A 27,471-nucleotide genomic window follows, 5' to 3' on the forward strand; every position below is an offset into this window, starting at 1 on the left:
TAACATTGGATTATACGGAGAATTTGACAGACACCTCACAGCATCTTAATTTTCCAAGATGAGGAATACTTCCCTCAGACTGGAGGAAAATCCTAAGCTGGATTGCTTAATTAAATTCTCTTGAAAATTTCAAGTGCTAAGAAACAAAAACTCCCGGTAGGTCACTTCCTCTCAAGTGAGACATGACACTGCTACTAGTTCGTGTAGTGAATTAGAAAATATTTACGGCCGGGCGCGGTGGCTCAAGCCTGTAATCCCAGCACTTTGGGAGGCCGAGACGGGCGGATCACGAGGTCAGGAGATCGAGACCATCCTGGCTAACACAGTGAAACCCCGTCTCTACTAAAAAATACAAAAAACTAGCCGGGCGAGGTAGCGGGCGCCTGTAGTCCCAGCTACAAGGGAGGCTGAGGCAGGAGAATGGCGTAAACCCGGGAGGCGGAGCTTGCAGTGAGCCAAGATCCAGCCACTGCACTCCAGCCTGGGCGACAGAGCGAGACTCCGTCTCAAAAAAAAAAAAAAAAAAGAAAATATTTACTGCGCTGAGGAGGAATATTTCTCTCACACCCATTACACCCACATCTGTAAAAGGATCCCTGTGATACTCTGCCTCGCGGTCTTTATATCTGGTGCTTGTATTCCTCCCAGAGAATTTTGAAAAATATATGTGGCCTCTCACACATTTTGAAGTTTGCATCCTTAAATTTTTCATAATTTAAACAGTTTCAAAGAATGTAATTTGAGGTACCTTGAATATCTTGACACCAACACCCAGTGAAACGACTGTTCCCCAGCAGCAAGAAGTTTTCCTCCATGACTCTTCCACCACCCCCAAGAATTTCATCCTAATGGTACACATTTGAAAGTGGAAATGGCACACATTTGAAAGTTTTTGCTTAAACCATAGGAACTTATTGGCAACAAAAATATACAAATACCTTGAAATTGCAAAAATATTTTCTTCTGAATTGATTATACTCACCATTAGGATGCAACTGATCAAGACAATATAAGTGATTCTTAAACATAAATGCAACTTCATTGGAAGGGCAACTCCTTTCTTTGCTGGACAAAATTTGGAATTTTCTTTTCTCTTTTTTTGAGACTGAGATTTGCTCTGTCACCCAGGCTGGAGTGCAATGGCATGATCTCGGCTCACTGCAACCTCCGCCTCTCAGGTTCAAGCGATTCTCCTGCCTTGGTCTCCCAAGTAGCTGGGATTACAGGCACGCATCACCATGCCCGGCTAATTTTTGTATTTTTAGTGGAGACAGGTTTTCACCATGTTGGCCAGGCTGGTCTTGAACTCCTGACCTCAGATGATCTGCCCGCCTCAGCCTCCCATAGTGCTGGGATTACAGGCGTGAGCCACCGCCCCCCACCAAAATTTGGGATTTTCTGTCTATGTGACAGTTTGGAAATTTCTTAACCCCAAGACAATGCACCCAGCAGTCATTCTCAAAATGTGGTCAGGAGACTTCTGGGGATTCCAGAGACCCTTTCAGTAGTCCTCAGAGTCAAAACTATTTTCATAATAATAATAATGTATTACTTGCTCTTTTAATTCTCATTATCTCAGGAATGTATGATGGAATTTTCCAAAAGAATTTTCCAGAGGCTATACGGTACATGATGATGCCATAGCATAGATGTATTGGCAAATGAAATGTATACTTGCGTATTTTTGTGTTTTAAAAGTTTTCCGTTTTAATTTCTAATTCAGTAAATACAGATAGATATGACCCACATAAACAAGAACTCTGGTTCTTGATAATTTATGACTGTAAAAGGATCTTGAGGCTAAGCACAGTGGCTCGCTCCTGTAATCCCAGCACTTTAGGAGGCTGAGGCAGGAGGCTCACTTGAGTCCAGAAGTTCGAGAGTTACAGTCCAGAAGTTGCCCCAGCCTGGGGCAACATGGAGAAACCCCATTTCTACAAAAAATACAGAAACTAGCTGAGTGTTGTGACATGCGCCTGTAGTCCCAGCTACTTGGGAGGTTGAGATGGCTGAATCACCTGAGCCTAGGAGGTTGAGGCTGCAGTAAGCACTCCAGCCTGGGTGACAGAGTGAGGCCCTGTCTCACACACACACACACACACACACACACACACACACACACGGATCTTGAGACCAAAGCACTGAGAACTGATGCCTCATAGTGGTGATTCCAGACAGGTGAGAATCTTTTTTCTTTTGTAATGCAAGGAAGAGATGAAAGGAAAACAGGAGGTGGAAAGGGAGAACTGGCGAAGTATCTGGACTTTGGGCACTTTGTCAAGCATTGATGTTAAGAAAGAAGATAAATACAGGATGAAGATGAAGAGACACTGATCCCTCTAAGGGGTCTGTGCTCTGCTGATCACTGTTTCATGGTGAGGCCTCTGACACTTTGATTTTCAAGCCTTGGCATCACTTTTAACCTTCCAGATCCTAAGCTCCCAAGTGAGATGCCCATTTCATCCACAAGGCTGCATGAGCTTGCAAAACCTGGCTTATATTTAGAAAAACTGGCTTTGGCTCAATCAGAAGACACAGGAAGTTACTAACTTATCCTTTTTATATATTGGAGGAGACATCTGCAGGTTAAAATTAGTCATCTGACTTCAACTATTCTTAAAAATTCTTAGGAAACCCTTGAATATAAACTACAAAATCACATTGCAAACTTGTCATAAGGGGAAGAGCCAGCCCTATGGTAAACAGGAGGTTTATTTCACTGAGATCCATTATCCAGTTATAGATCCTATAATAGGATCCTGTAGTAGCAGAATTCAGGCCCAGTGGTCTTCATTCCTATCAGGCTTATCGACGCTGAAAGGGAAACATTATCACAGAACATGACTTCAGGTCAAATGGACAGTCATTTCTCCTGTGTGCTTCTTTTCATAGTGCACACAAGGTCAAAAAAACAATCTATAGCAAATGTCCTAGCACAAGACACCTACGCCAAGTCTGAATTGCCTGGCAGTAACCACACAATGTATTAAAACAGTTTACAAGGTCAGGTGGTTAGCGCCCATATGCCGGCAGAGAGAAGAGGAAACTGGTTCAAACCAAAGGTAACTTTCTCCAAAACTAGACGGCACTTAGGCCAAACATAGTCTTCTTTGCTTAATTTTTTCTGCTAAACTTTCATGGCTTAACGGCACTGGCTTCCCAGCTAGACACTCGTTTATAAGCCTTGATTGACCACAGCAATGAGAGTACACTAGGAGAAGACAGCTCCCTCTCACTCGCCAGTTCTCTCTGTGGATAAACAATAACTACCAGACTGGAATAGACCTTGACATTTTATAGCCCCAAACCCTTGTGACTTTCCAGGGAGAAAAAGCATCCACCTCCTTAAGTCTCCACCCCACCACCCACTCTATCCTGAATGGTCCCGGGCACTGGAACCCCCACAATCTCCTGAGCCAGCTCCTCTTCTAGTGGGTAGGTCGTCCCCCTTATAGTAATTTCTCCTTTTCACCCAACTCCATTATGATGGTTCACGCCCCTCTTGCTTGGTCGTCTGCTGGTTTAAGATATTTATGACACAGTCTGAAACATATTTTTAAGGAACATTCAGTAACAGAATGTTCCCTTGAGGGAAGGACAATCAGATTGCTGAGGGAGCAACTCTTAAGAGCACAGTTGAGCCAGTTCTTTGAGTTCTCAATTAAGCAATCCTGCAAATTAACTAGATAAACAATTCTGTCCCTGCTTTCTTTTTTTTTTTTTTTTCCCTTGTGTCCATCTTTCTACCAAAGGAAGCAACAAATGGAAGATCATGCTGCGTAACTGAGGTAGCTTCTCAACTTGGACCTCTCTATCTGCTCTGCATTCATCCACTTGACAAATATTTACTGAGTATTTACTACAAGCCAGACATTTTTTCCAGAAACTTTGGATATATCCACGAATAAAACAAAGATCCCCTCCCTTACAGAGCTCACATTTTCAGGGAGGGAAATGGGCAATATATAATAACCTTGATAAAAAAAGTAAGATGTATGATGTATTAGAAGGTGATAAGTACTGTGGAAAAATAGAAGACCATCAGAGGGCCAGGATGGGTGGGGAAGCAAGCTGTAATTTTAAATGATGGGTGGGGGGCATCAGAGGTGGTTCCTCGAGAAATGGCCTCTGAGGAAAGAGTTGGGGTGAGGAAAGGGGCCAAGTTGATACTTGGGGGCCTGGGGAGGTTCTAGGCAGAGGGAACATGTGGGAGAGGCCTTTGCCTGTTTCTCTTGTTGGGTGGCAAACCCAGAGCTCTGAGCAGAGAGCTGATATGATCTGACTTGTATCAGGATTGCTCCAGCTGCCACATGGAGAATAGACCTTAAGAAGACTGGTCTCTTAATAGTTCCAAACGTTTTTCTAATACGTAAGATGGATATTAAAAAATGCCTAACTAGCCTGAGCAACATGGTGAGATCCTGTCTCTACAAAAAATTTGAAAACAGCTGTTTATCCCTGTAGTCCTAGCTACTTGGGTTGCTGAGGTGGGAGGATTTGCTTGAGTGCAGGAGTTTTGAGGTTACAATGAGTGGAGATGGCACCACTGCATATCAGCCTGGGTGACAAAGCCAGACAACAACAAAACTGCCTAATTATCACAGCTTGCCATGTGATTCAAAGTAATTCTTTACAGAAAGTACTGTGGGCATTATGAACTAATTTGTATAAATTCTAGTTATTATTACTCTTTCTGTTATTACAAGGATAGTAACAATTATATCCAACTAACTAAAACAAAAGCTAGCTTAGCTGTTTCCTAGATGTGGATTTAAATATAAAATGAGTATTTCTTTTAAAAAAGAAAAGCCTGAAAGATCAATGCAAGCCCACCACTGTTAACAGAAAGGCAGGTCAAAATTGGCAATGAGTTAGTAACTTATTGCATATAAAAATAAAAACAAAATATAAAAAATTTAAAAATATATGCCAGAGCTGGAGCTCTTACCTGCTAACTTATAAAGCACTCCACCATTGAACGCCATGAAGCGCAGTTCTGCTCTTTATTTTGAGATTTGGTTTTGCCCATGATAAAAGTTCTTTAAAAAAGAAACTTTTTATTTTGAAATAACTTTAGACTTACAAGAAGTTGCAAAAATAGCAGAGTTACTGTGCACCCTTCACCCAGCTTTACCCAATGATAAGATCTTACGTAACCATGGTATAATGATCAAAACAGGAAAGTGACTTTGGTACAATAGTATTAACTAAAATACAGGCCTCACTACGATTTTACCAGTTTCTGCTTTGTTTTATTTTGGGGGGAAGAATGAGTGTATAGGTTTATGAAATTTTATGACAGGTACAGATTTGTGGCTACACAACTGTTCCATCACCAAAAAGCAGCTCCCTCATTCTACCCCTTAAAGGAACATCCTATCCCCAAACCTAACCCCTGAAATTGTTCTGATATGTTCTCCATTACCAAAATTTTGTCCTTTTGAGAATGTTATCTAAATGGAATCATACAGCACACAACCTTTGAGATTGGCTTTGTTCACTCAGAATAACATCCTTTAGACAAATTACTTCTTTGCTCATGTTCCTTAAAGAAAGCTCATACAACACAGAGGAAAAATAAAAACTTGTATCGAGAGAAAAGGCATACGACCTTCCCATTCATAAACAATGTTTGCTCAAAGCAGTCCAAACAATCAGCTATTTAAACCAATTAGCATTCCCTCAGTAGAAGGGGTCGGCAAAGTTTACTTAGAGGTCAATTTCAGATAGAATGGCGTCTCCCTGCCAACACTCACTGCTTTATTTACATCAGCATGTCAGGGGCGGCTGCTCAGCACAAAGCCCCCAAAAGCTGACCTCAGCACCCACCTCCTCACACGTGAATTACTGGGAGGGACTCAGGTATCAAACTAAAGCTTCCTCAAAATTAAAAATATATTTAATTAAAAATAAGTTTTTACATAGTTCTTTTGTAACATTACAAAATGCAGACACAAGGGAACAGTCAGCAACTAGCTGACCTGAGAGTAACTCCTGTGAGCCCAGCACAATCCCCACATTCAGCAGCCTGGGCCCCACGCCCTTCCTCCCCGGACTTATTTTAGCCCTTTGGGTCTACAGAATGGACATGAAAGATCCTGTTCTATTAATTTCACAGGACCGGCTGGAGATATAAATGAGAAAAGAGATAAGAATACTTAAAAGTAAAAATAATTTTATAAATACAAGTTACTTCATTATCATGATGTCCCTTTGTCCCAGTGATAGGACCTAAAACTCAGGGACTATTTGTAATTAATTTGTTTGTTCATTAGTTCATTCATTCATTCACATAGTTCTTACGTGCCAGGTGCTGTGCTGGGTGATGGGGCTAACCTAACCAATAAATCATACATAATAATCACCTGATTAGTAAGTCTTCTTGGAGGCCCGACAAATAGATAGAGGGTTTGTGCTTCAATGCAATGGGGAAGAGGCCTTGTGAATACACAGACAAGGGGGTGACCAGGAAGGTTTTCAGAGGAGAACCATGATCTGTGTGTCAGGTGAACAGGGGTTTGACAGACAATGAGAAGGCAGCTTGGCAAGAAGGCACAGTGCACTCATAGGCCTGCAGAAAGCTCATCAGGCCTCACAAGCAGGTGCCTTTGCAGGTGAGGCAGGCAGAGATCCTGGGAAAGTTAGGCTGAAGCCCCAGTGGGTCTCAGACTTCAGGGTAAAATGGTAGATTTTAACCTGCACGTAGTGGGGAGTCATGCCAGGAACGAGAAGCTCTGTATTTTAGGAGAACCTCTTTAATCACAAGGTGGAGCATCATTCACTATGGTGGTGGGGTAGGGGGATGAGAACAAGAAATCTGGGACCATAGGTAAGAGGTGACAGCAACAGTCCTGGCGATGAACCAGGAAAGCCTGAATTAAGGCCATGGTGGTGGAAGTGCAGCACAACTGACATTTGAGAACAATGTACAGGGCCGGGCACAGTGGTTCACGCCTGTAGTCCCAGCACTCTGGGAGGCCAAGGTGGGTGGATCACCTGAGTTCAGGAGTTAAAGACTAGCCTGGCCAACACGGTGAAACCCTATCTCTACAAAAATACAAAAATGAGCCAGGCATGATGGTGGATGCCTGTAATCCCAGCTGCTTGAGAGGCTGAGGCAGGAGAATCGCTTGAATCCGGGAGGCGGAGGTTGCAGTGAGCACAGATCACGCCATTGCACTGCAGCCTGAGTGACAGAGCAAAACTCCATCTCAAAAAAAAAAGAGAGAGAGAGAGAACAGTGTACAAATCTTGGTGATGATTGTTGGATGGGCAAGAGAAGAATCTGGGGAAGTTTCAGGTTTCTGGCTTGAATATATGATTACTCCTCCAGACCTTCATTTCACTGTATAGCACCAGTTAGACCATCTTCACTATCAAATAGGCATTTAATAAATACTGTCACTAAGAAAAATAAAGTCAGCAGCCCCACTTTCCAAACCCTTCACAAATAGGAAAACTGCCTGAGCAGTGCAGTATACTGCGTATTCATTTAGAAACTAGAATTTCAACTCAGCAGTTTAAGTAAGAGTTCTTCATTTACAGACACACTTGTCGCTACTCTGAAAACTCTAGAAAAGCTGGTCAAGTGTTAGTGAGGATTTCCACTATCATGGTTCAGCTTTTGGTTTGTGGTACCTGATGGCCCCGATGGAGAGTGAAGTCATCATGTGCACCCACATTCGGAAGGAAGCACCTTCTGATGAATGCTGCCGCAGGTGCTCTCCTACTGGGCATTTCTACAACTACCACATTTCAGGCACTGAACCAGACCCCTGAATATGTGGCCAAAAAAATCTTCAGTTCCTGCCTTCTAGAGGCCCCCTGGTCTCATGGAAACAGGTGGAGGCATAAATCAGATATTCTGACAGATAGAGTATTTGCCATCAGACTGATGAAAAGTCAAGACTGAATACTGTGTGTATGTGATATAGGGCACATATTACCATATTCTACTAAAAAGATGGCCAACTTGCAAGATCTTTTTGGAGGGAGATTAGAGTGTATTAAAATTTAAAATATGCTAACTTTTCGCTTCAACTCCCATTCAGATATCCCTCCTAAAGAAATCCTGATGGTGCTCGCTTTGGCAGCACATACACTAAAACTGGAACAATAACAGAGAAGATTCGTGTGGAGCCATTGCCCTGATGGCACGTGGTACTGTGGATTCCACGAGTGTGTACGGTGGGAAAGCGCCACACTCGGTACCACCACCCCGTGCACTGGTCAGCTGGACAAACTCAGACAGGTATCTACCCTGGATAGCCTTTGAGTTTTAGAAGACCAAAATGAACATTTTTGGAGCCTAAGTTTTGGCTCATTTGTTGGATTGGTGCATGTAAGAATTTGGTGAGATGCAAATGAACAAATAGTTCTTGCTCCTGTGACCAACAGGCTGTATGCTACAGTTCTATTCTGACTGTTCAGATTTTTAAGGATGATTGGATTAGGCTTCCCTGCTGTCTGGGTCTGTCTCCTAAACTTTTCAGATCATCGTGGAATTCCAATGACTCTTTTAAAGGGTGCTGATGATTTGAACACTGTCGGATTGATTCCAGCAAAATCTAGTAGTCCACCTTGAGAATTTTCATGCAACAACCTGGAAAAAAATGTGAGCCCAAATCTTCTCTACCAAAGGAAAAAAAAAAAAAAAAGCTTAAACTTTTAAAAAGTAAAATTAAATTGTAAAGAACTTGAAATGGAAAACAGGTGGCCATTGTGAGGGTAGAACTGACCTTTTAGAAATAAATCAGATCTCCAAGCTAAGACTAACTACAGCCTTGGGTATTAAAATAATTTGCAGATCTTGTCACACAAACACACTTCTAATTTCTGAGAAAATATACAGAAAAGTTATAAACAGAGATGGACAGATTTTGTCCCTATTTTTACAAAACATATGAAAATCTGGTTTCTATTTACTTATAGTAAACAATTGGAAAATAAAATCAAATAGGCTCTTTATTAGTACATAAGTGCTACATTAATGCCTTCTGATTGGCTGTACACTGTTGGTGAAAATGTAAATTGGCACAGCCATTAAGGAAAACAGTTTGGAGGTTCCTCAGAAAACTTAAAATATGATTCATCAATCACCATATGATTCATCAATTCCCATGCTGGGTATATGGTATGAGGATCTCAAAGAGGTATCTGTGGTCCCATGTTCATTGCAGCATCATTCACAATAGCTTAGACATGGAAACAATGTAAGTGTGCATAAACAGATAAATGGATTAAAAAATTATGGTATATAGATATATATGGGAATACTATTCAGCCTGTACAAAAAAGAAAATCCTGGCATTTACGACAACATGAATGGAACTGGAAGACATTATGCTAAGTGAATAAATCAGACAAAGAAAAGAAAAACAATGGCATGGTCTCGCTTACATGTGCAATCTAAAATAGTTAAACTCACAGAAACAAAGAATACAACCGTGGTTAAAAAGGGTGGGTAGAGGAGGGTGAGGACTGGGGAGATGTTGGTCAAAAGGTAGAAAATTTCAATCCGTAGGATGAATAAGTTCTAGAGATCTACGTACAGCATAGAGATCTAATGTACAGCATAGTTAACAAAATTGCACAGTATACTGGAAATTTGCTAGGAGGGTAGATCTTAGGTGTTCTCATCCTCCTACACTCCCTCCCCCACAGCCTCCCTCCCCACACCCCAACCCCACCCACTGCCACAAATGGTAACTATTTGAAAAGATAGCTATATTAATTAGCTTGGTTGTAATAATCAGTTCACTATGTATTTCAAAACATGACACTGTATACCTTAAGTACATATAATTTCAATTTTAAAATTTAAAAAAATTTAACAAATGACTTGTAAGACCTCTACATCAAAAACTACAAAAATTGCTGAGAGAAATTAAAGAAGACGTAAATAAATGAAGAGATATAATGTATTCATTGATTGGAAGGCTCAATATTGTCAAGACATCATTTTCTTCTAAACTTATCTATAAAAACAATACAATTGCAGACAAAATCACAGCAGGAATTTTTGTGTAAACATTGTCAAGTGGATTCTAGGATTTTTATAGAAATAGGCAAAAGCCTGAAGTGACACTTCACCAAAAAAGAGACGTGACTGATTGATAAGCACATGAAAAGACACTAAAATCGACCGGGCGCGGTGGCTCAAGCCTGTAATCCCAGCACTTTGGGAGGCCGAGACGGGCGGATCACGAGGTCAGGAGATTAAGACCATCCTGGCTAACACAGTGAAAACTCGTCTCTACTAAAAAATACAAAAAAATAGCCGGGCGAGGTGGTGGGCGCCTGTAGTCCCAGCTACTCGGGAGGCTGAGACAGGAGAATGGCGCAAACCCGGGAGGCGGAGCTTGCAGTGAGCCGAGATCCGGCCACTGCACTCCAGCCTGAGCCACAGAGCGAGACTCCGTCTCAAAAAAAAAAAAAAAAAAAAGAAAAAAGAAAAGTGATTCAGAGTTAATAGCTAGGGGCTGGCATTCACATACTGATCCATTCTAGCCATAAATATTTACTGAGTACTACTAGGAGGCAGGCACCGCTTCAGCCACTGGCAGTGCAGAGGTGAATGGGAGAAAGCCCTCGTCCTTACTGAGCATACGTTCTCTAAGAAGCTAGATGGCCAGGCGCGGTGGCTCACGCCTGTAATCCCAGCACTTTGGGAGGCCGAGGTGGGCGGATCACGAGGTCAGGAGATCGAGACCACGGTGAAACCCAGTCTGTATTAAAAAAACAAAAAAAATTAGCCGGGCGCAGTGCTGTGCGCCTGTAGTCCCAGCTACTCAGGAGGCTAAGGCAGGAAAATGGTGTGAACCCAGGAGGCGGAGCCTGCAGTGACCCCAGATCGCGCCACTGCACTCCAGCCTGGGTGACAGAGCAAGACTCCATCTCAAAAAAAAAAAGAAAAAAAAAAAAAAAAAAAGAAGAAGCAGCAGCAGCTAGACAAGGAGCCCAACAAATAAACTGGATAATTATAGACGGTGACAAGTGCAACAGAGGAGTACACAGCAATATGGGATTGAGGGGACCTAAAATAGTTAGGAGTGATCAGGGATGGCCTCTCTGAAGAAGCGATGTTTGAGTTGGGTCATGGGATAAAGGGCAGATGGAAGAACACCGCAAGCAGATAGAAGAGACAGTGCAAAGGTCCTGAGGCAGGAAGGAACAGGATGTGCCTAGAGAAGTGAAAGGCAATCAATGTGACTCGTATCTAATAAGCAGGGTGGAAAGCATGGGATGGGGCTGGGTTGGATGCATAGGAAGGAGCTGGGACATGCAGCCCCTAGGGAAAGGGCAGGAAGGACTGGGTGACAGTCTAAGACAGCGGGGAGCTACTGCAGGATTTTCAGCAGGCAGGTGATGTCATCTGCCACTGAGGAGGGTAGATGGGAGTAGGGACAAGGCTGGGAGCAAAAAGGCCCAGTTAGGAAGCTACTGCAGAGGCGATGGCAAGAGCTGGCAATGACATGGACCCGGGTGCTGGCAGCAGGATAGAGAAAAGACAGATTAGGCCGGGCGCGGTGGCTCAAGCCTGTAATCCCAGCACTTTGGGAGGCCGAGACGGGTGGATCACGACGTCAGGAGATCGAGACCATCCTGGCTAACACGGTGAAACCCCGTCTCTACTAAAAAATACAAAAAACTAGCCGGGCGAGGTGGCGGGTGCCTGTAGTCCCAGCTACTCGGGAGGCTGAGGCAGGAGAATGGCGTGAACCCGGGAGGCGGAGCTTGCAGTGAGCTGAGATCCGGCCACTGCACTGCAGCCTGGGTGACAGAGCGAGACTCCGTCTCAAAAAAAAAAAAAAAAAAAAAAGACAGATTTCAGAAGTATTGTAGGAGCAGAACGGACAGAACTGCTGATGCCAACATGAAAAATAAGAAAAAGGAAGAGTGGGAAAATGGTGATATCATTCACTAAGATGGGGAATTCTGGAGTGGAACAAGTCTGGAGTTAAAAGTTTCATTCTGAGATGCGTACGTACCCAGCAAGTGGCAATGCCAAGGAGGCAGTTGGATACACAAGTCTGCAACTCAGGAGAGGGGTCTGGGCTGGAGATGTAAAGTTCAAGGTCATTTCTTATAGACAGTGTTAAAGCCAGGGGCCCAGAGAAACTCTCCCAAGAGGGAGCATCTCAGAGTAAAAGAAGGGGGCCCAGGATTGAGCCCTGCCATTTAAAACTCCAGTGGATGACAAAGGAGGAGCAATGAATTGGTGTCATTCAATGAAACAGAAGCCAGGACAGTGTTTCCAAAAGTCCATGCTGTGCCCTGAAGGCCTAGAACAGCCTCAGGCATACAGCAGTCCCTGGAGAAAGGAAGGAGGGAGGGCGTGTGGTAACTGCCTGATGCTGCTGAAAGATATTGCGTAATGAGAGGAGCCACGGAAGAGCCCACCGACTTCAGTGCATGGGAAATGTCAGTGGTACTAACGAGCATCATCAGTGATGTGCGGGACTAAAACCGGGCCACTTTCATTTGGATGGAAATCACGACGACCGTGCAATGTCCTTTCAGCCACAATCCCACAAGGGCTCACACTTTCTGCAATAGCTCCCGGTGACCAATCCACGCTCTCGGTGTCAAGCCCACTGAGGTCTTCACATCAGTGGTTCCATAAACGCAAGACCTGACAGGCCAGCAAGGCCACAGCTGCAACGGGACATGTGAGCAGGGCTCCTGCTGCCTGGGCTCGGGGATTCTGGCCACTTCAACAGCTTAACCCTATGTATCCTCAGAGGCCCTCACCTATTTCCCCACCTCGGCCTGTGAATTCTCACACCTGTGATTCCCACCTACCTTCCCATCTACCTGGTCCCATAACCTTGCTGCCGCACCTGCACTTTCATCTGTCTCCACTGCCTGCTAGTGGTACACAGCAAGGGTCACCAAACTTTTGATCCCTTCCACTATTAGAGAATAAATCAATATATAAACCCACGGCTCAGACTTACCTGGAACGGTTAGCACGGAGGGGGATTTTTCAGGCTGTTCGTTAACACGGCTACTGTTTTGAACCCAGAAAATGTTGACAGGCTCAGGCGGGCCCACAGCCTGACAGGTGAGGTTGAAGGCTGTATTTCTGGTGACATTCATGCTCTCAGGCTGCTTAGTAAAGTGAGGAAGTCCTGCAGAGAAAACGTTACATGAAAGAATGTTTCAGCCGGGCGTGGTGGCTCACGCCTGTAATCCCAGCACTTTGGGAGGCCGAGGTGGGCGGATCACAAGGTCAGGAGATCGAGACCATGGTGAAACCCCGTCTCTACTAAAAAATAGAAAAAATTAGCCGGGCGCAGGGGCGGGCGCCTGTAGTCCCAGCTACTCGGGAGGCTGAGGCAGGAGAATGGCGTGAACCCGGGAGGCGGAGCTTGCAGTGAGCTGAGATCTGGCCACTGCACTCCAGCCTGGGCGACAGAGCGAGACTCCGTCTCAAAAAAAAAAAAAAAAAAAAAAAAAGAAAGAATGTTTCAGATCTGAAAGCAGAGACAGAGCCCAAAGGGGAATGGAAACTGGGCTAGAACTTGACAATAGATTTCTCCTTTTTTGGGGGGGAATGGAGTCTCACTCTGTTGCCCAGGCTGGAGTGCAGTGGCTTGATGTCGGCTCACTGCAACCTCTGTCTCCTCGGTTCAAGTGATTCTCCTGCCTCAGCCTCCTGAGTAGCTGGGATTACAGGCGCACACCACCATGTCTGGCTAATTTTTGTATTTTTAGTAGAGATGGGGTTTCACCGTGTTGGCCAGGCTGGCCTCGAACTCCCGACCTCAAGTGATCCATCCCCCTTGGCCTCCCAAAGTGCTGGGATTACAGACATGAGACACCACACCCAGCCTTGGCAACAGATTTCTTTATCTACTGCATCACCACCGCGCCTAGCTTAGCAACAGATTTCTTTATCTACTTCGTCAGTCAGGTCTGTATTCATCAGTTTTCACCTCCTTAAGTTGGATAAGAAGGAGCACAGAGGCTAATTCCTGCCAGTCTACCTTAAGCCAGCTTTCTAGGACGCTTTGCCAAAGGGGCTATAAATAGTGATTCAGAACTGGTTTTACCAGAAGGCAGGCCACAGGCAGTTCTTACATCAGGTGTTGCTCAAACTCCTGGGACTGACCAGTTGGCAGGTTTTCAGTATTTCTTACCAAAATAAACACAGAGTAAAACATGGCTATGTAATAGATCTGTCCATGGTATGAAGACATTCTATTATGTGTGTGACTTTCAGATGGGTCATAACGAATTTTAAAATCCACAGCCTTGTATAAGTCTGAGTGCTTTTCAATGAAAAGCACTCATGAAAAAACAGTATAAACATAGTTGCAATTACAATCCTTAGATCTACTGTAATTTCCAAAATCAAGGCCCCAAGGAAGCTCAGAGAAAGCCGGTCAGTACAGTCAGTACTTATTTGGGGCAGGTGTTCAAAAATATAACAAGTCCGAAAAGTGTTCTTTTGGGGATTGGGAACTCACAGATCTAGTTCCAGCAAGAATGATGTGGCAGTTATGTGTAATGGAATTCTTTTGTCCTGTTTCAAGGTTTTTTGAAACTCTCTTTGGACTTAATATGTTCCTGCTCTGGGCATTTTTTCTGGGATTCTGACGAATAAAATCTCCTCTAAATATTTTTTCCCCAAATTAGCTGCAAATGTAGGAAACCCCCTCTTTGGCTGATGGTGACATAACCCTGAGAAAGAGCTGTTCAGCCTGGGATAGGCCCAAAGCAAAGGTCATGAAGAGATGAAAAGGCTCCTCTGAGGGAGTCTCTTCCGTCTTCCCCACTCACTCCTCCTCCTTCCTTCCATCTGTGCTCCCTAAGGCTTCTCTCCACATTGGTGGGCATCAATTTCAGGTTCACAAAAGAATGGGTAGCACAGCAGCCTTTCAGTGGGAGATGTTTCTGATTAAAAACCTAATCACCAGCCGGGCGCGGTGGCTCACACCTGTAATCCCAGCACTTTGGGAGGCCGAGGCGGGTGGATCACAAGGTCAGGAGATCGAGACCATCCTGGCTAACACGGTGAAACCCCGTCTCTACTAAAAATACAAAAAATGAGCCGGGCGCGGTGGCGGGCGCCTGTAGTCCCAGCTACTCAGGAGGCTGAGGAAGGAGAATGGCGTGAACCCAGGGGGCGGAGCTTGCAGTGCGCCGAGATCGCGCCACCGCACTCCAGCCTGGGCGACAGAGTGAGACTCCATCTCCCAAAAAAAAAAAAAAAAAAAAAAAAAGCTAATCACCTGCTCTAAAGCCTGTGATGAGGAAGGTCAGGATGAAGCAGAAAAGGGAGGTGACCTAATGGCTCTGCTAAGAGGGGCACCTCACAGAGCAGGGGCACAAGGGCCCCCGAGGGAAGTCCCCGGGGGTAGTGAGGAGTGACCACTGGGGGTGATAATAAAGATGCTTCCTCCTTGCAACCCTGCCATTGCAGAACCAGGCATGCAAACCCCCAACTCAGGGCACCAAACCTAGGACCTGGGCTCACCTGTGCATCAGCTCACATTGCCCATTAGAGTTCAAGTGCCTTGAGGGCAGAGACTGCGTTTTCCTAGCCTGATGTCTCATTCCTCACCCCCACGGACCTTCATATGATGTCATGGAATTTCTCTGAACCATGCACCTGACAGATACCAGTGCCCAAAAGAAGTCTCAGGCTGAGCTGTTGAGCCAGTCCAGGAAAACCACTCACTCCTCAGGGTTTCACTGTCTGCACAGGCAAGACAGGAAAAGATGCTGAATAATAAGCCAGTAGCCACTTGACCAGGTGAGTGGTATCTGGTACCAGCACTGGAAACTGGATAGTAGAACGCATTTTGCTTCTTTTTTTTTTTTTGAGACGGAGTCTCACGCTGTTGCCCAGGCTGGAGTGCAGTGGCGCGATCTCGGCTCACTGCAAGCTCCGCCTCCCGGGTTCCCGCCATTCTCCTGCCTCAGCCTCCTGAGTAGCTGGGACTACAGGCGCCCGCCACCGCGCCCGGCTAATTTTTTGTATTTTTAGTAGAGACGGGGTTTCACTGTGGTCTCGATCTCCTGACCTTGTGATCCGCCCGCCTCGGCCTCCCAAAGTGCTGGGATTACAGGCTTGAGCCACCGCGCCCGGCACATTTTGCTTCTTAAAAAGAAGTCTCCAGTTTATTTTTATTGTAAATAATCTGTGGACAAGGAAGTCCGAAATCTCTTTGTATCTCACCTTTAATGCCTAGAATAGAGCTCAAACTTCAGGAACTGAATTCATTTCATTATTACTTATAGACTACAAAGAGGAGTACCTTGTACAATTTCGGTGCTGATAGATTTGCAAGGTTTGCGTACAGAGGCAAGGTTTGCGTACAGAGGCAAGGTTTGCGTACAGAGGCAAGGTTTGCGTACAGAGGCAAGGTTTGCGTACAGAGTTATAAATGGGCAGGCAAAACTCTAGAGTATTATACATAAAACATTTAACACAGGCCCTAAAACAAACAGCTATCTGGCAATGGAACTCTGGTCTGTGGACTTACCTTGCACTTCGATGTAGATGGGATCAGACACGATCTCTTCATTGTTTATTTTCATCTTACAGATATACGACCCATTGTCTGAACGCTGCACACTGGTTATGCTGCAAAGAAAAACACATAAAGATATTTACGGTGACTACCCTTTGACTCCTTATTATAGGACTGGAAACTTCTTCAACTTCTTTGTCATATGTTGTGAGAATTAATTTTTTTTTTTTTTTTTTTTTTTTTTGAGACGGAGTCTCGCTGTGTCTCCCAGGCTGGAGTGCAGTGGCGTGATCTTGGCTCACTGCAAGCTCCACCTCCCGGGTTCACGCCATTCTCCCGCCTCAGCCTCCCAAGTAGCTGAGACTACAGGCGCCCGCCACCACGCCCGGCTAGTTTTTTTTGTAGTTTTAGTAGAGACGGGGTTTCATGTTAGCCAGGATAGTCTCGATCTCCTGACCTCGTGATCCACCCGCCTCGGCCTCCCAAAGTGCTGGGATTACAGGCTTGAGCCACCGCACCCGGCCTGAGAATTAATTTTATATGTCAGCTTGGAAAAGGCCATTGCACTCAGTTGTTTGGTCAAATCTTAGCCTCGATGTTGCTGTGAAGGTACTTTTCACATGTCACTGATATTTAAAGCAGCAGCCTTTGAATAAAGCACATTACTCTTCATGATGGGGGTAGGCCCCATCCAAACAGTTGAAGGCCTTATAAGAAAAAGACAGAGGTCCCCAGTGAAAGAGAGGATTCTGTTTCCAAACTGCCTTAGGACTCAAGACTGCAACATCAAGTCTTTCATGGGTCTCCAGCCAACACCCTGCTGATTCCATATTTGTCAGCTTCCACTGTGTGTGAGCTAATTCCTTAAAATAAATCTCTTTCTCTCTCTTTCTAGATAAAGCTGTAGATGCAGATCCTATAGGTTCGGTTTCCTGGAAAAACCCTGACTAATATGTGTGCTATCACCTGTCTTGATTTTTTTTTTGAGACAGACTCTGTCTCGCTTTGTTGCCCAGGCTAGAGTGCAATGGCATAATCTCAGCTCACTGCAACGTCTGCCTCCTGGTTCAAGTGATTGTCCTGCCTCAGCCTCCTGAGTAGCTGGGATTACAGGCTTGCGCCACCACGCCCGGTTAATTTTTGCATTTTTGGTAGAGACAGGGATTTGCCATATTGGCCAGGCTGGCCTCAAACTTCCAACCTCAGGTGATCCACCCACCTTGGCCTCCCAAAGTGCTAGGATTATAGGCATGAGCCACCACACCTGGCCACCTGTCTTGATTTCTGTGGTAGACTCTGCACCAGTGGTTCTCTGGTGTACTTTTGGGGTACTGCGCCCTCAAGGCATTTTGGAAATGCGTGGAGTTGTTTTTGGTGATCACAATGACTAGAGGGGCACCATGGGTTTTTAGGGGCCAAGGGCAACTGTTCCATATCCCAAATGACCTCCTGAGACTAGAACCTAACTCCATTTTATATACACACAAAGTCCTGTGTGGTTTCAATACGCACCTAATTTAACAGGACTGCAATGATCATAAAAATGGAGAGCTGGTAGCCTTTGTCCTATTTAGAACTTTCTGGGGCCCCAGCCATCATTTTGTAAAGTCCCTCACTGACAGCATGACTGTATTTGCAGCGGTCACAGGTCATATGCTTGAAGGTGCACCTAAGGTGCAAGTCCCTGGGTACTTAATGATCTCTCCTGGGGTGAACATGCCCAGTGTTTACATATTGAAATCCACATTTTTATTTTATATTATTTTATTTTATTTTATTTTATTTGAGATGGGGTCTCACTCTGTCACCCAAGCTGGAGTGCAGCTGCACCATCATGGCTCACTGCAGCCTTGAACTCCTGGGCTCAAGCCATCTTCCCAGCTCAGCCTCCCAAAGTGCTGGGATTACAGCCATGAGCCACGCTTCTCAGCCCGGGAACATTTTTAAATACTTTCAGATGCTCTCCAGAGGATTTGTGTATTGGCTCAAAGGCACTGCTCTTTAAACACAGCAAAGAAGACCCTGACCAGGGAAAGGAAGAAAAAGAAGAAATACATAGAAGGTCCACCTTCCTTCCTAGAAGCTTGCCTCCCTGTATAACCTATTTATTGCTAAGCAAAATAAATCTCATCCCTCAATCTGTGAAGGGCTGAGGCTTAAGGCTTGAAAGAGACCAGGAAGCTATCAAGGGTAGAGGGGGCTCTATCCTGACCCATGGCCCCATAGGCAGGGGTGGCAGCTGCCAGGGGATAGCACGGCCTGGTCAGCATCTGGAGCAGACATCTGGTAGTGAGTGAGGTCCCCAGGTCTGAATGAGACACAGTTTCCCCAGGTTGAATTCAGTTTTCTGAACACTAAACATTTTAAATTTACTTCTTCCCAACAATACCATGTTGCAGATCCTCATTAGCCTGTGATAAATAGAGCAGCTAAGACACAGCTCAACAATGGCATCAGTCAGAACTCGGGGGATCAGAGGGGGTTCAGAGCTACTCAGGTTAACATTACTTCCTTATTGTTCCCAGGATCCAGGAGTTAACAGTCCCCTGCCATTGCATTTCCTAATGTGTAAATGTGAGTGGCATCCCTTTGACTTGAAATACTCTGTCTTCCCCTTTCCCCTCGTTCCACAGGAGCAATATAATTTTGGAATGCACCTGATGAATGAATGGTGGGCATGAGGGAGGTCCCAGGGACCAAGGAAAGGCCAGATCCTTTCATGTTTTGGGGCAGTGGCTGGATGTCACAACGCCTAGAGGTTCCCAGGAGAAGATGAAAAGAGAATACACGGGACAAATATCTCCAAATAAGGAGCTAGCTGATCCTCTCCTGGTAGACCCCTGGATGTCACGGTGACAGGAAGGGTTGAAGAAAGATGGGGGAGAATTCTGTGCCTAGCATGATGCCCTGCCCATCGTGGGCAATGACTAGTGGTTGAGTGGTGACCCTGGCTTTCAGCAGTCCCTGAAGATCCTGCACAACAGATGGGCCTAGTCTTTGGAGTTCTAAGGGAAACGAAGGCTACTGAAGAGGGGTGCTTCTACATATTTCACAAATCCACTTTAGAAGAGGCATCATTTTCTTGAGGCAAGACCCAGGGGCTCAACAGAGTGAACCATGAGATCGGACAGACTGAGGACACTTGTGCCTTTGAAGACTGGCTCTACCTCAAGGTCTAGGACCCGGGAGTGGCAGCAGGCTTGCAGTTGGACTCAGGGAGACAGGGACCAGAGAGAAAGTGAAGGCCAGGAGGGAGGTGGGGCACAGCCCCAGGAAGGCAGCCTGAGGGGACTGCACCCAGACCAGAGGTGCGAAGCACACCTGGGCAGAGCCCCCAGAAGCTGAGAAACTACAAGGCACAAAGGATGGTTTGGCGACACACCCTAGACTGTAGAAATCAGACTGCATAAGATGCCCAGGAGAACCTTAAGCCAACCAGAAAGGAGGATACAGACCAGAAATAGAAAAGAAGCATGCAGAACACAAAGGGAACTCAATCAGAATTTTGTCTTTAGTCATTCATGGCAGGAAAGGCTTAGCAGTTGTCTGGTAACAGTAGGCGCCTGCATTAATTAGCAAGGCCAGACCCATGCCACCTATATTACAGCAAAGATTTTCCATAAATCATTATACTTGTCGCTTTCTAGACATCCAAGCGAAAGGCTCCCACTGGGAGGGTGGGGTGTGGGGTGGGGCTGGAGACAGGAGGAGTGGCTGTTCCTGGCTCTCCTCCCTCTCCCCAGAAAAACAGGAGGCTCAGTCTCCATGGAGGCTCAACCGGAAAGGCTCTGGGCTCAGAGCAGCAATCTAGGCATCCCAACAACCATGTAAGAGGAGCTCCAGAGGGAACACAAAGAGTGGATGCGGAAGGGGAGAAGTTCAAGAAAGTGCCCCAGCACTGAAGATACGGATCTTTCCTCACCGGGCCCCCAGCTGGGCAGCACAGTAGGAGAAAAAAAATCCCCCCAAGGGGCTTCATCAGGGAACGCTACAACTCTAAGATGAGGTGAAGATCCTAAAAGCTTCCAGAGAGAAAAAAAGCAGATCACTCATGAATGAATCAGAATAGCATCCTGCTTCTCCAGAGCAACCCAGAACTCAAAGGGAAATATATCAATGACTTCCAAGTTAAAACAAAAAATATTTTCTTTTCAAACTCTGTACCCAGCCAAACTACCTCAAGGTGAAGGTAAAGAGAATGGCATTTTCAGGCCTGCAAGTCCCAGGAAGTTAGTGAATGATGGGCTCCTTGCCAAAGTAAAAGAGTAAAAGCCAAAGAGTGCAAGAAGCGGGGAGCATGTTCCGATGCAAGCTGACGGCTCTCGATTCCCACAACCCGGCCAGCTTCAACTGCAAAGATGAAACGGAATTTAGAAACTTCATTGTTTGGTTTGAAGACCAGAAAATCAGACACTACAAGATTGAAGACAGAGGTAACTTAAGAAACATCCACAGCAGTGACTGGCCCAAGTTCTTTGAAACGTATCTCAGAGATGTTAACTGTTCTTTCAAGATTCAAGATCAACAAGAAGCTGTTGACTGGCTTCTCGGTTTAGATGTTAGACTTGAATATGGAGATAATGCTGAAAAATACAAGGACTTAGTACCTGATAATGCAAAAACTGCTGACAATGCAACTAAAAATGCAGAACCATCGATACATTTGGATGTAAATAATCCTGATTTTAAGCCTGATGTGATGGCTTTGGCTAACCTGCTTCAGGTTCAGTGTCATGATGATTACTTGGTAATGCTTAAGGCGATTCAAATTTTGGTTCAGGAGCACCTGATACAGGAGGCAGTTGCTAAAGCAAATCAAACAAAAGAGGGCTTGCCTGTTGCTTTAGACAAACATATTCTTGGTTTTGACACAGGAGATGCAGTTCTTAATGAAGCTACTCAAATTCTGTGATTGCTGCATAGAGAAGAGCTCAGAGAGCTACAAACAAAAAATAATGAAGCCATAGTAGCTGTTCAGGCAATTATTGCTGACGCAAGGACAGACCACAGACTGGGAAACGTTGGAAGACGAACACTTTAGGACTTCAGCTTCTCACCTATTTAGTACAAGTGGGAACGACGTACACTTCTGGCACGTTTGGAAATCAGTATATCACATTCTTGGGGGAGGAATCTCAGAAAATTGAGTATGTTCTAGAGGTTTACCACCATTACTTTTTTCTTTAACAAAGTTTAGGAAAGTAGAAAAAAACAAAAAACAAAAAACAAAAACAACAAGTAAAAGCCAAGAAAGATGACCTGGGCTCTAGGAATCAGGAGCTGGACCACAGGAGGAATAGGGGGTCCTCAGAATAGTAGTAAAGACAGCTGGACCCCAGACCCGGAGGGTAACCTGATTAGACAGAGGCAGAAGGAGGGAGCCAGGACAGGCATTTCCTAAATAAATAAATAAATAAATAAATAAATAAATAAATAAATATCAGTATTGATAATTTTGTCATGGTGGGAGAAGATGCATACATGATGCACACATTCCTTTAGAGTTTAGAGAAGAATGAGTGATTGATACTTAGGAAATTATTAAATTCAAGATAATCAAAAAGCTACTCAAGAATTGCTATGGGACTGGGCGCAGAGGCTCATGCCTGTAACCCCAGTACTTTGGGAGGCTAAGGTGAGAGAGTTATTTGAGGCCAGGAGTTTGAGATCAGCCTGGGCAACATAATGAGAACTCATCTCTTACCAAAAAAAATAAAAAATAAAAAATAAAAATTAGCTGGTCATGGTGGCACATGCCTGTAGCCCCAGCTACTTGGGAGGCTAAAGTGGGAGGATTGTTTAAGCCCAAGAGTTTGAGGCTGCAGTGAGCTATGATCGCACACTGCAATCCAGCCTGGAAGACAGAGACCCAGTCTCAAATAAATAATTAATTAATTAAGCGCTAAGTCCTTAAGTGCTACGGCTTGAATATTCCCTTCAAAACCTGTATTAAAACTTAATCCCCAATATGGCAGTATGGAGAGGTGAGGCTTTTAAGAGGTGATTAATCCATTCATGGATTAATAATGGGATCAAGGATGAATGGGAGTGGAACTGGCAGCTTTGTAAGAAGAGGAAGAGAGACCTGAGCTAGCACACGAGCACACTCAGCCCCCTCACCATGTGATGCCCTGCGCTGCCTTACTTTACGACCCTGCAGAGTCGCATCAGCAAGAAGACCATCATCAGCTGAGGGTCCTTGACCTTAAATGTCCCGGCCTCCTTAACTGTGAGAAATAAATTTTCTTTCTTTATAATTTACTCAGTTTCAAGTATTCTTTTACAAGTAACAGAAAATGGACTAAGATAAGAAGTAAAATATAATTATAGCATATTACATGATTCAGCTGAAAACAGAATTTCCATAGCCACAAAAAAACACCGTGGGTATTGATTTAACCACAGCTATGAGTAGCATTCTATTAGATTAACACACCATGCTGGAGACAAGCACACACATACAGACATACGTAGGATTACATATGGATTGAATATATCTGGAAAGATACCCAAGAGATGGGTAACCTCCATTCCCCACAGGGAGAGGGCTGGGGGCTGGAGTGGAAAAAAGACTTTTTGAATAGTCAGAATGTTTTACCACTGCTTAAGAAAAATGGCACAAAAATCTCATCAGATTTTGGTCAAATACAAACATCTGAAAGAGGTAAGACAAAAGAAATGGTACGGCCGGGTGCGGTGGCTCAAGCCTGTAATCCCAGCACTTTGGGAGGCCGAGACGGGCGGATCACGAGGTCAGGAGATCGAGACCATCCTGGCTAACACGGTGAAACCCCGTCTCTACTAAAAAATACAAAAAACTAGCCGGGCGTGGTGGCAGCGCCCGTGGTCCCAGCTACTCGGGAGGCTGAGGCAGGAGAATGGCATGAACCCGGGAGGCGGAGCTTGCAGTGAGCTGAGATCTGGCCACTGCACTCCAGCCTGGGCGACAGAGCAAGACTCCGTTCCAAAAAAAGAAATGGCACATACTCAGCTGCAGTGTCTAGACAGGAACCACCTGGGCACAGCTGCATGGCCAGCAGCTGCAGAAGCCCATCACCCCAGGCCAGCACAGGCTGGGTTAGCCCAGGCACATCTTACACACACACAGCATGTCTCTCATCCTCAGTCCTTACCACTGCTAGTCTGGCCTGCTCAGAAATGACTTGGAAGTAGCAGTTATGCTCTAGAATCTTTTCAAAAGAAATACAAAAAAGGACAAATATTGTATGATGCCACCTATATGCGGTAGTTGGAGTAGTCAGACTCACAGAGAAAGAAAGTAGACTGCGGGAGGCTGAGGCAGAAGGATCACCTGAGCCCAGGAGTTCAAGACCAGCCTAGAGAACATGGCGAAACCCTGTCTCTACAAATACCAAAAATAAATAAATAAATAAATAAATAAATAGCTAGGTGCAGTGGCTCATGCCTGTGGTCCAAGCTACTGGGGAAGCTGAGGTGGGAGGATCTCTTGAGCCTGAGAGGTTGAGGCTGCAATCAGCCGTGATCGCACCACTGCACTCTAGCCTGGGCAACAGAGTGAGACCGTCTCAAGAAAAATAAATAAATAAAATAAAATAAAATAAAATAAAAATAAAGTAGAGTAGTGGTTACTAGGGGTGGGGAGAGTGAGGAATGGGGGAATTATTGTTTCATGGTACAGAGCTTCAGCTTAGGATGACTAAAAAGTTCTGGAGATGGATACACAACACGTGGTGATGGTTGCACAAAAACATGAATTCCACTGAATTGTACACTCAAAACGGGCTGAAATGGGGGACTTTATGTTATGTATATTTTACCATGTCAAAAAAATTAAAAATGAAAAAAAATTATTTGAAGAAATAGGTCCACTGTAAGCACCCTGTTTTCACCTGCCGCCGTTCACATGGTGCTGACAGGGTAACCCAAGGGCAAGGAACTCCCAGCTGAAAGGAAGTCTCGTGAACAGGACGCAAGTCAGAAAGTATCAGACATCTGTGGTTAATAACAGCTTTTCCAGCAGATGGTTAGGTTAAATAAATTAGGTTTTTATTTTCTAGATTCTGTTCTCGTTGCCACCAAGAACAGCAGAATAAAGAACCGGCAACAGGCATCAGTCAACCCTAAGGAAGGCAAGATAGGAGGGAAAAGCCCAGCACAGAGAGCCCATGGGGGCCCCCAAAACACAGCATCCCAGTGCCAGGAGCTGACACGGAGATGGGGGCCCCAAAAACACAGCATCCCAGTGCCAGGAGCCCGCACAGAGATGGGGACCCCAAAAACACAGCATCCACACTGCCAGGAGCCGACATGGAGATGGGGGCCCCAAAGACACAGCATCCCAGTGCCAGGAGCCTGCACAGAGATGGGGGCCCCAAAAACACAGCATCCCAGTGCCAGGAGCCTGCACGGAGACAGGGACCCCAGAAACACAGCATCCCAGTGCCAGGAGCCTGCACGGAGACGGGGGCCCCAAGACACAGCATCCCAGTGCCAAGAGCCCTGGGATGATGGGGACATCCCAGCACACAGAGATGGGGGCCCCAAAAACACAGGATCCATACTGCCAGGAGCCGACACGGAGATGGGGGCCCCAAAGACACAGCATCCCAGTGCCAGGAGCCGACACGAAGATGGGGGCCCCAAAAACACAGCATCCCAGTGCCAGGAGCCTGCACGGAGATGGGGACCCCAGAAACACAGCATCCCAGTGCCACGAGCCGACTCAGAGACAGGGGCCCCAAGACACAGCATCCCAGTGCCAGGAGCCGACACGGAGACGGGACCCCCAAAAACACAGCATCCTAGTGCCAGGAGCCCGCACAGAGACGGGGACCCCAAAGGACACAGGATGTCAGGAGACCTAAACTACCCACTTTTTTAATTTTCTTTTTTTTTTTTTTTTTTTTTTTTTTTTTTTTGAGACGGAGTCTTGCTCTGTCGCCCAGGCTGGAGTGCAGTGGCGCGATCTCGGCTCACTGCAAGCTCCGCCTCCCGGGTTCACGCCATTCTCCTGCCTCAGCCTCCCGAGTAGCTGGGACTACAGGCGCCGCCACCGCGCCCGGCTAATTTTTTGTATTTTTAGTAGAGACGGGGTTTCACCGTGGTCTCGATCTCCTGACCTTGTGATCCGCCCGCCTCGGCCTCCCAAAGTGCTGGGATTACAGGCGTGAGCCACCGCGCCCGGCCTCACTTTTTTAATTTTCAAAGCAGTGTTGCTCTGTTGCCCAGGCTGGAGTGGATCAGGGCTCACTGCAGCTTCAAACTCCTGGGCTCAAGTGATCTTCCCACCTCAGCCTCCTGAGTAGCTGGGACCACAAGTGTGCACCACCACGTCTGCCTAATTTTTTTTTTTTTTTTTTTTGTAGCAGTTGGGTCCTACTGCGTTGCTCAGACTGGTCTCGAACTCCTGGGCTCAAGTAATCCTCCCTCCTTGGCTTCCCAAAGTGCTGGGATTACAGGCGTAAGCCACCGTGCCTGGCCCCAATGTAACATTTTTACAAAGAAAATTTAATGAAACGGTAAAATCTTTCCAGCTTTAGCCACTGGGAACTATGCCAGAATTTAAAAAGCAGTGGGAATCCCTAGACTAAACAGAAAACAACAAATACCTTCCCCTCACCACAAGTCTCCCACCAGTGTTCGGTTTTGCTTGGGAGTTGGGCTTCCCTGTCTTCTGGTCTGGTGGTTGCTCCTCTTCCAGAGTGCTGCGCCGGACCGGGGCACATTTCCACCTAAGCTAGAGGGCTGTTTACATGCTATCCCAGACATCAGCGCTAATTATAATAAATACCCCAAATTACACCCTTCTTTGGGGACTCCAGTGAAAGGTCTTGGCCAAACAGTGTCCTGGAGCCTGGACAAACGGATGTGCTAGTTTCGAGCTGATATTGGATACAGGTAAGGCAGCTTAGTGGCTACAGCACCAAGGAGGAGGCCCAGCCCGGTGACTCAAGTCCCATAAAGGAGGCCAGGTGAACGCTCTTGAGGGACCTCAACCTGTAGCAGATACTGAATGTTTTCTACACCTGTTAATCAAAGATGACTCCCGGCTCCATCAACAATAACAGACATCCAAGTGAAACAGGAAAAAAAAGGGGGATGATTAGCATAGAACAGGCCTAGCTCAAGAGGGCACCTAGGCTAGGAGCAGAACATCAGTTATATCTTTCCTCGTATATGCCCCAAACTCAGCATTTTAAAAAGAATTTTTCACTTATAAAAATTAAAATTATAAAATTTTTAATTTGATAATTTCATTTGCATCCTTCTATATTTGCTTTTATTTCACAACAGCAGATTACAGTGGCATGTAGCAGCCTTAAAATATTTTGAAGACTTTTGGTAATATACAGAAATGTTCATAATATAAAGTGAATGAAACAGAATATGTAATCATCTATGCAATAAAAGACCTTAAAATATTTTGAAGACTTGCTGGACGCGGTGGCTCACGCCTATAATCCCAGCACTTTGGGAGGCCAAGGCGGGCGGGTCACGAGGTCAGGAGATCAAGACCATCCTGGCTAACACAATGAAACTCCGTCTCTACTAAAAATACAAAAAATTATTTATATATACTTGGAAAATTTTTCTCAGAGTTGTGATTATAAGCCATTGTTTCTTTATTTGTACTTGTTTGGTATTTTCCAAGTTTTTGACAAAATACATATATTACTATTAAAATAATTTAAACACACGCACACACACACACGAGCTAAGACCAAGTAGTTTCAAAAATCTTTCAGGGACACTCTCATGCATGATGCCAAATCTCCCTTAGTCTTTCCAGAGTACATGGGATTCGTACTTACATGCCCATGAGCTCCTATTATTTCCATCTTTCTTCACCAAGTTTCAATTAACTGAGGTTTGATTGCAAGATGTGGTTGCTCCTGAGTGGCAGAAGTGTACCTCCCCCAGTCTTGATGCCAGTTCCTCCTCCTCTAAATCAATACTTCAAGGACAAATCTAAAATCTGAAGGCAACAGTACCTTAGCACTGCTGC

General features: G+C 45.3%; 1 protein-coding gene and 1 pseudogene across 2 annotated transcripts in view; one reads left to right on the forward strand and one right to left on the reverse strand.

The window, feature by feature from the left end:
- Window positions 1–27,471, reverse strand: part of LOC105471801 (MER proto-oncogene, tyrosine kinase) — a 133,581-nt gene that overhangs the window by 67,955 nt on the left and 38,155 nt on the right. Inside the window, exons 3-4 of one of the 2 annotated variants that reach the window (XM_071077098.1) lie at window positions 16,497–16,597; window positions 12,960–13,133 (exon numbers count right to left, since the gene is read on the reverse strand). In XM_071077098.1, coding sequence (XP_070933199.1) covers window positions 12,960–13,133; window positions 16,497–16,597 — 275 coding nt within the window. Of the gene's footprint in view, window positions 1–4,948; window positions 5,872–12,959; window positions 13,134–16,496; window positions 16,598–27,471 lie in introns of those variants that run through there. The other variant, XM_071077099.1, reaches the window with a different exon arrangement.
- LOC105471800 (RNA transcription, translation and transport factor protein pseudogene) lies at window positions 20,782–21,425 on the forward strand (annotated as a pseudogene).

The sequence above is a fragment of the Macaca nemestrina genome, chromosome 13 (assembly GCF_043159975.1).
Source record: "Macaca nemestrina isolate mMacNem1 chromosome 13, mMacNem.hap1, whole genome shotgun sequence".
Taxonomy (NCBI): Eukaryota; Metazoa; Chordata; class Mammalia; order Primates; family Cercopithecidae; genus Macaca; species Macaca nemestrina.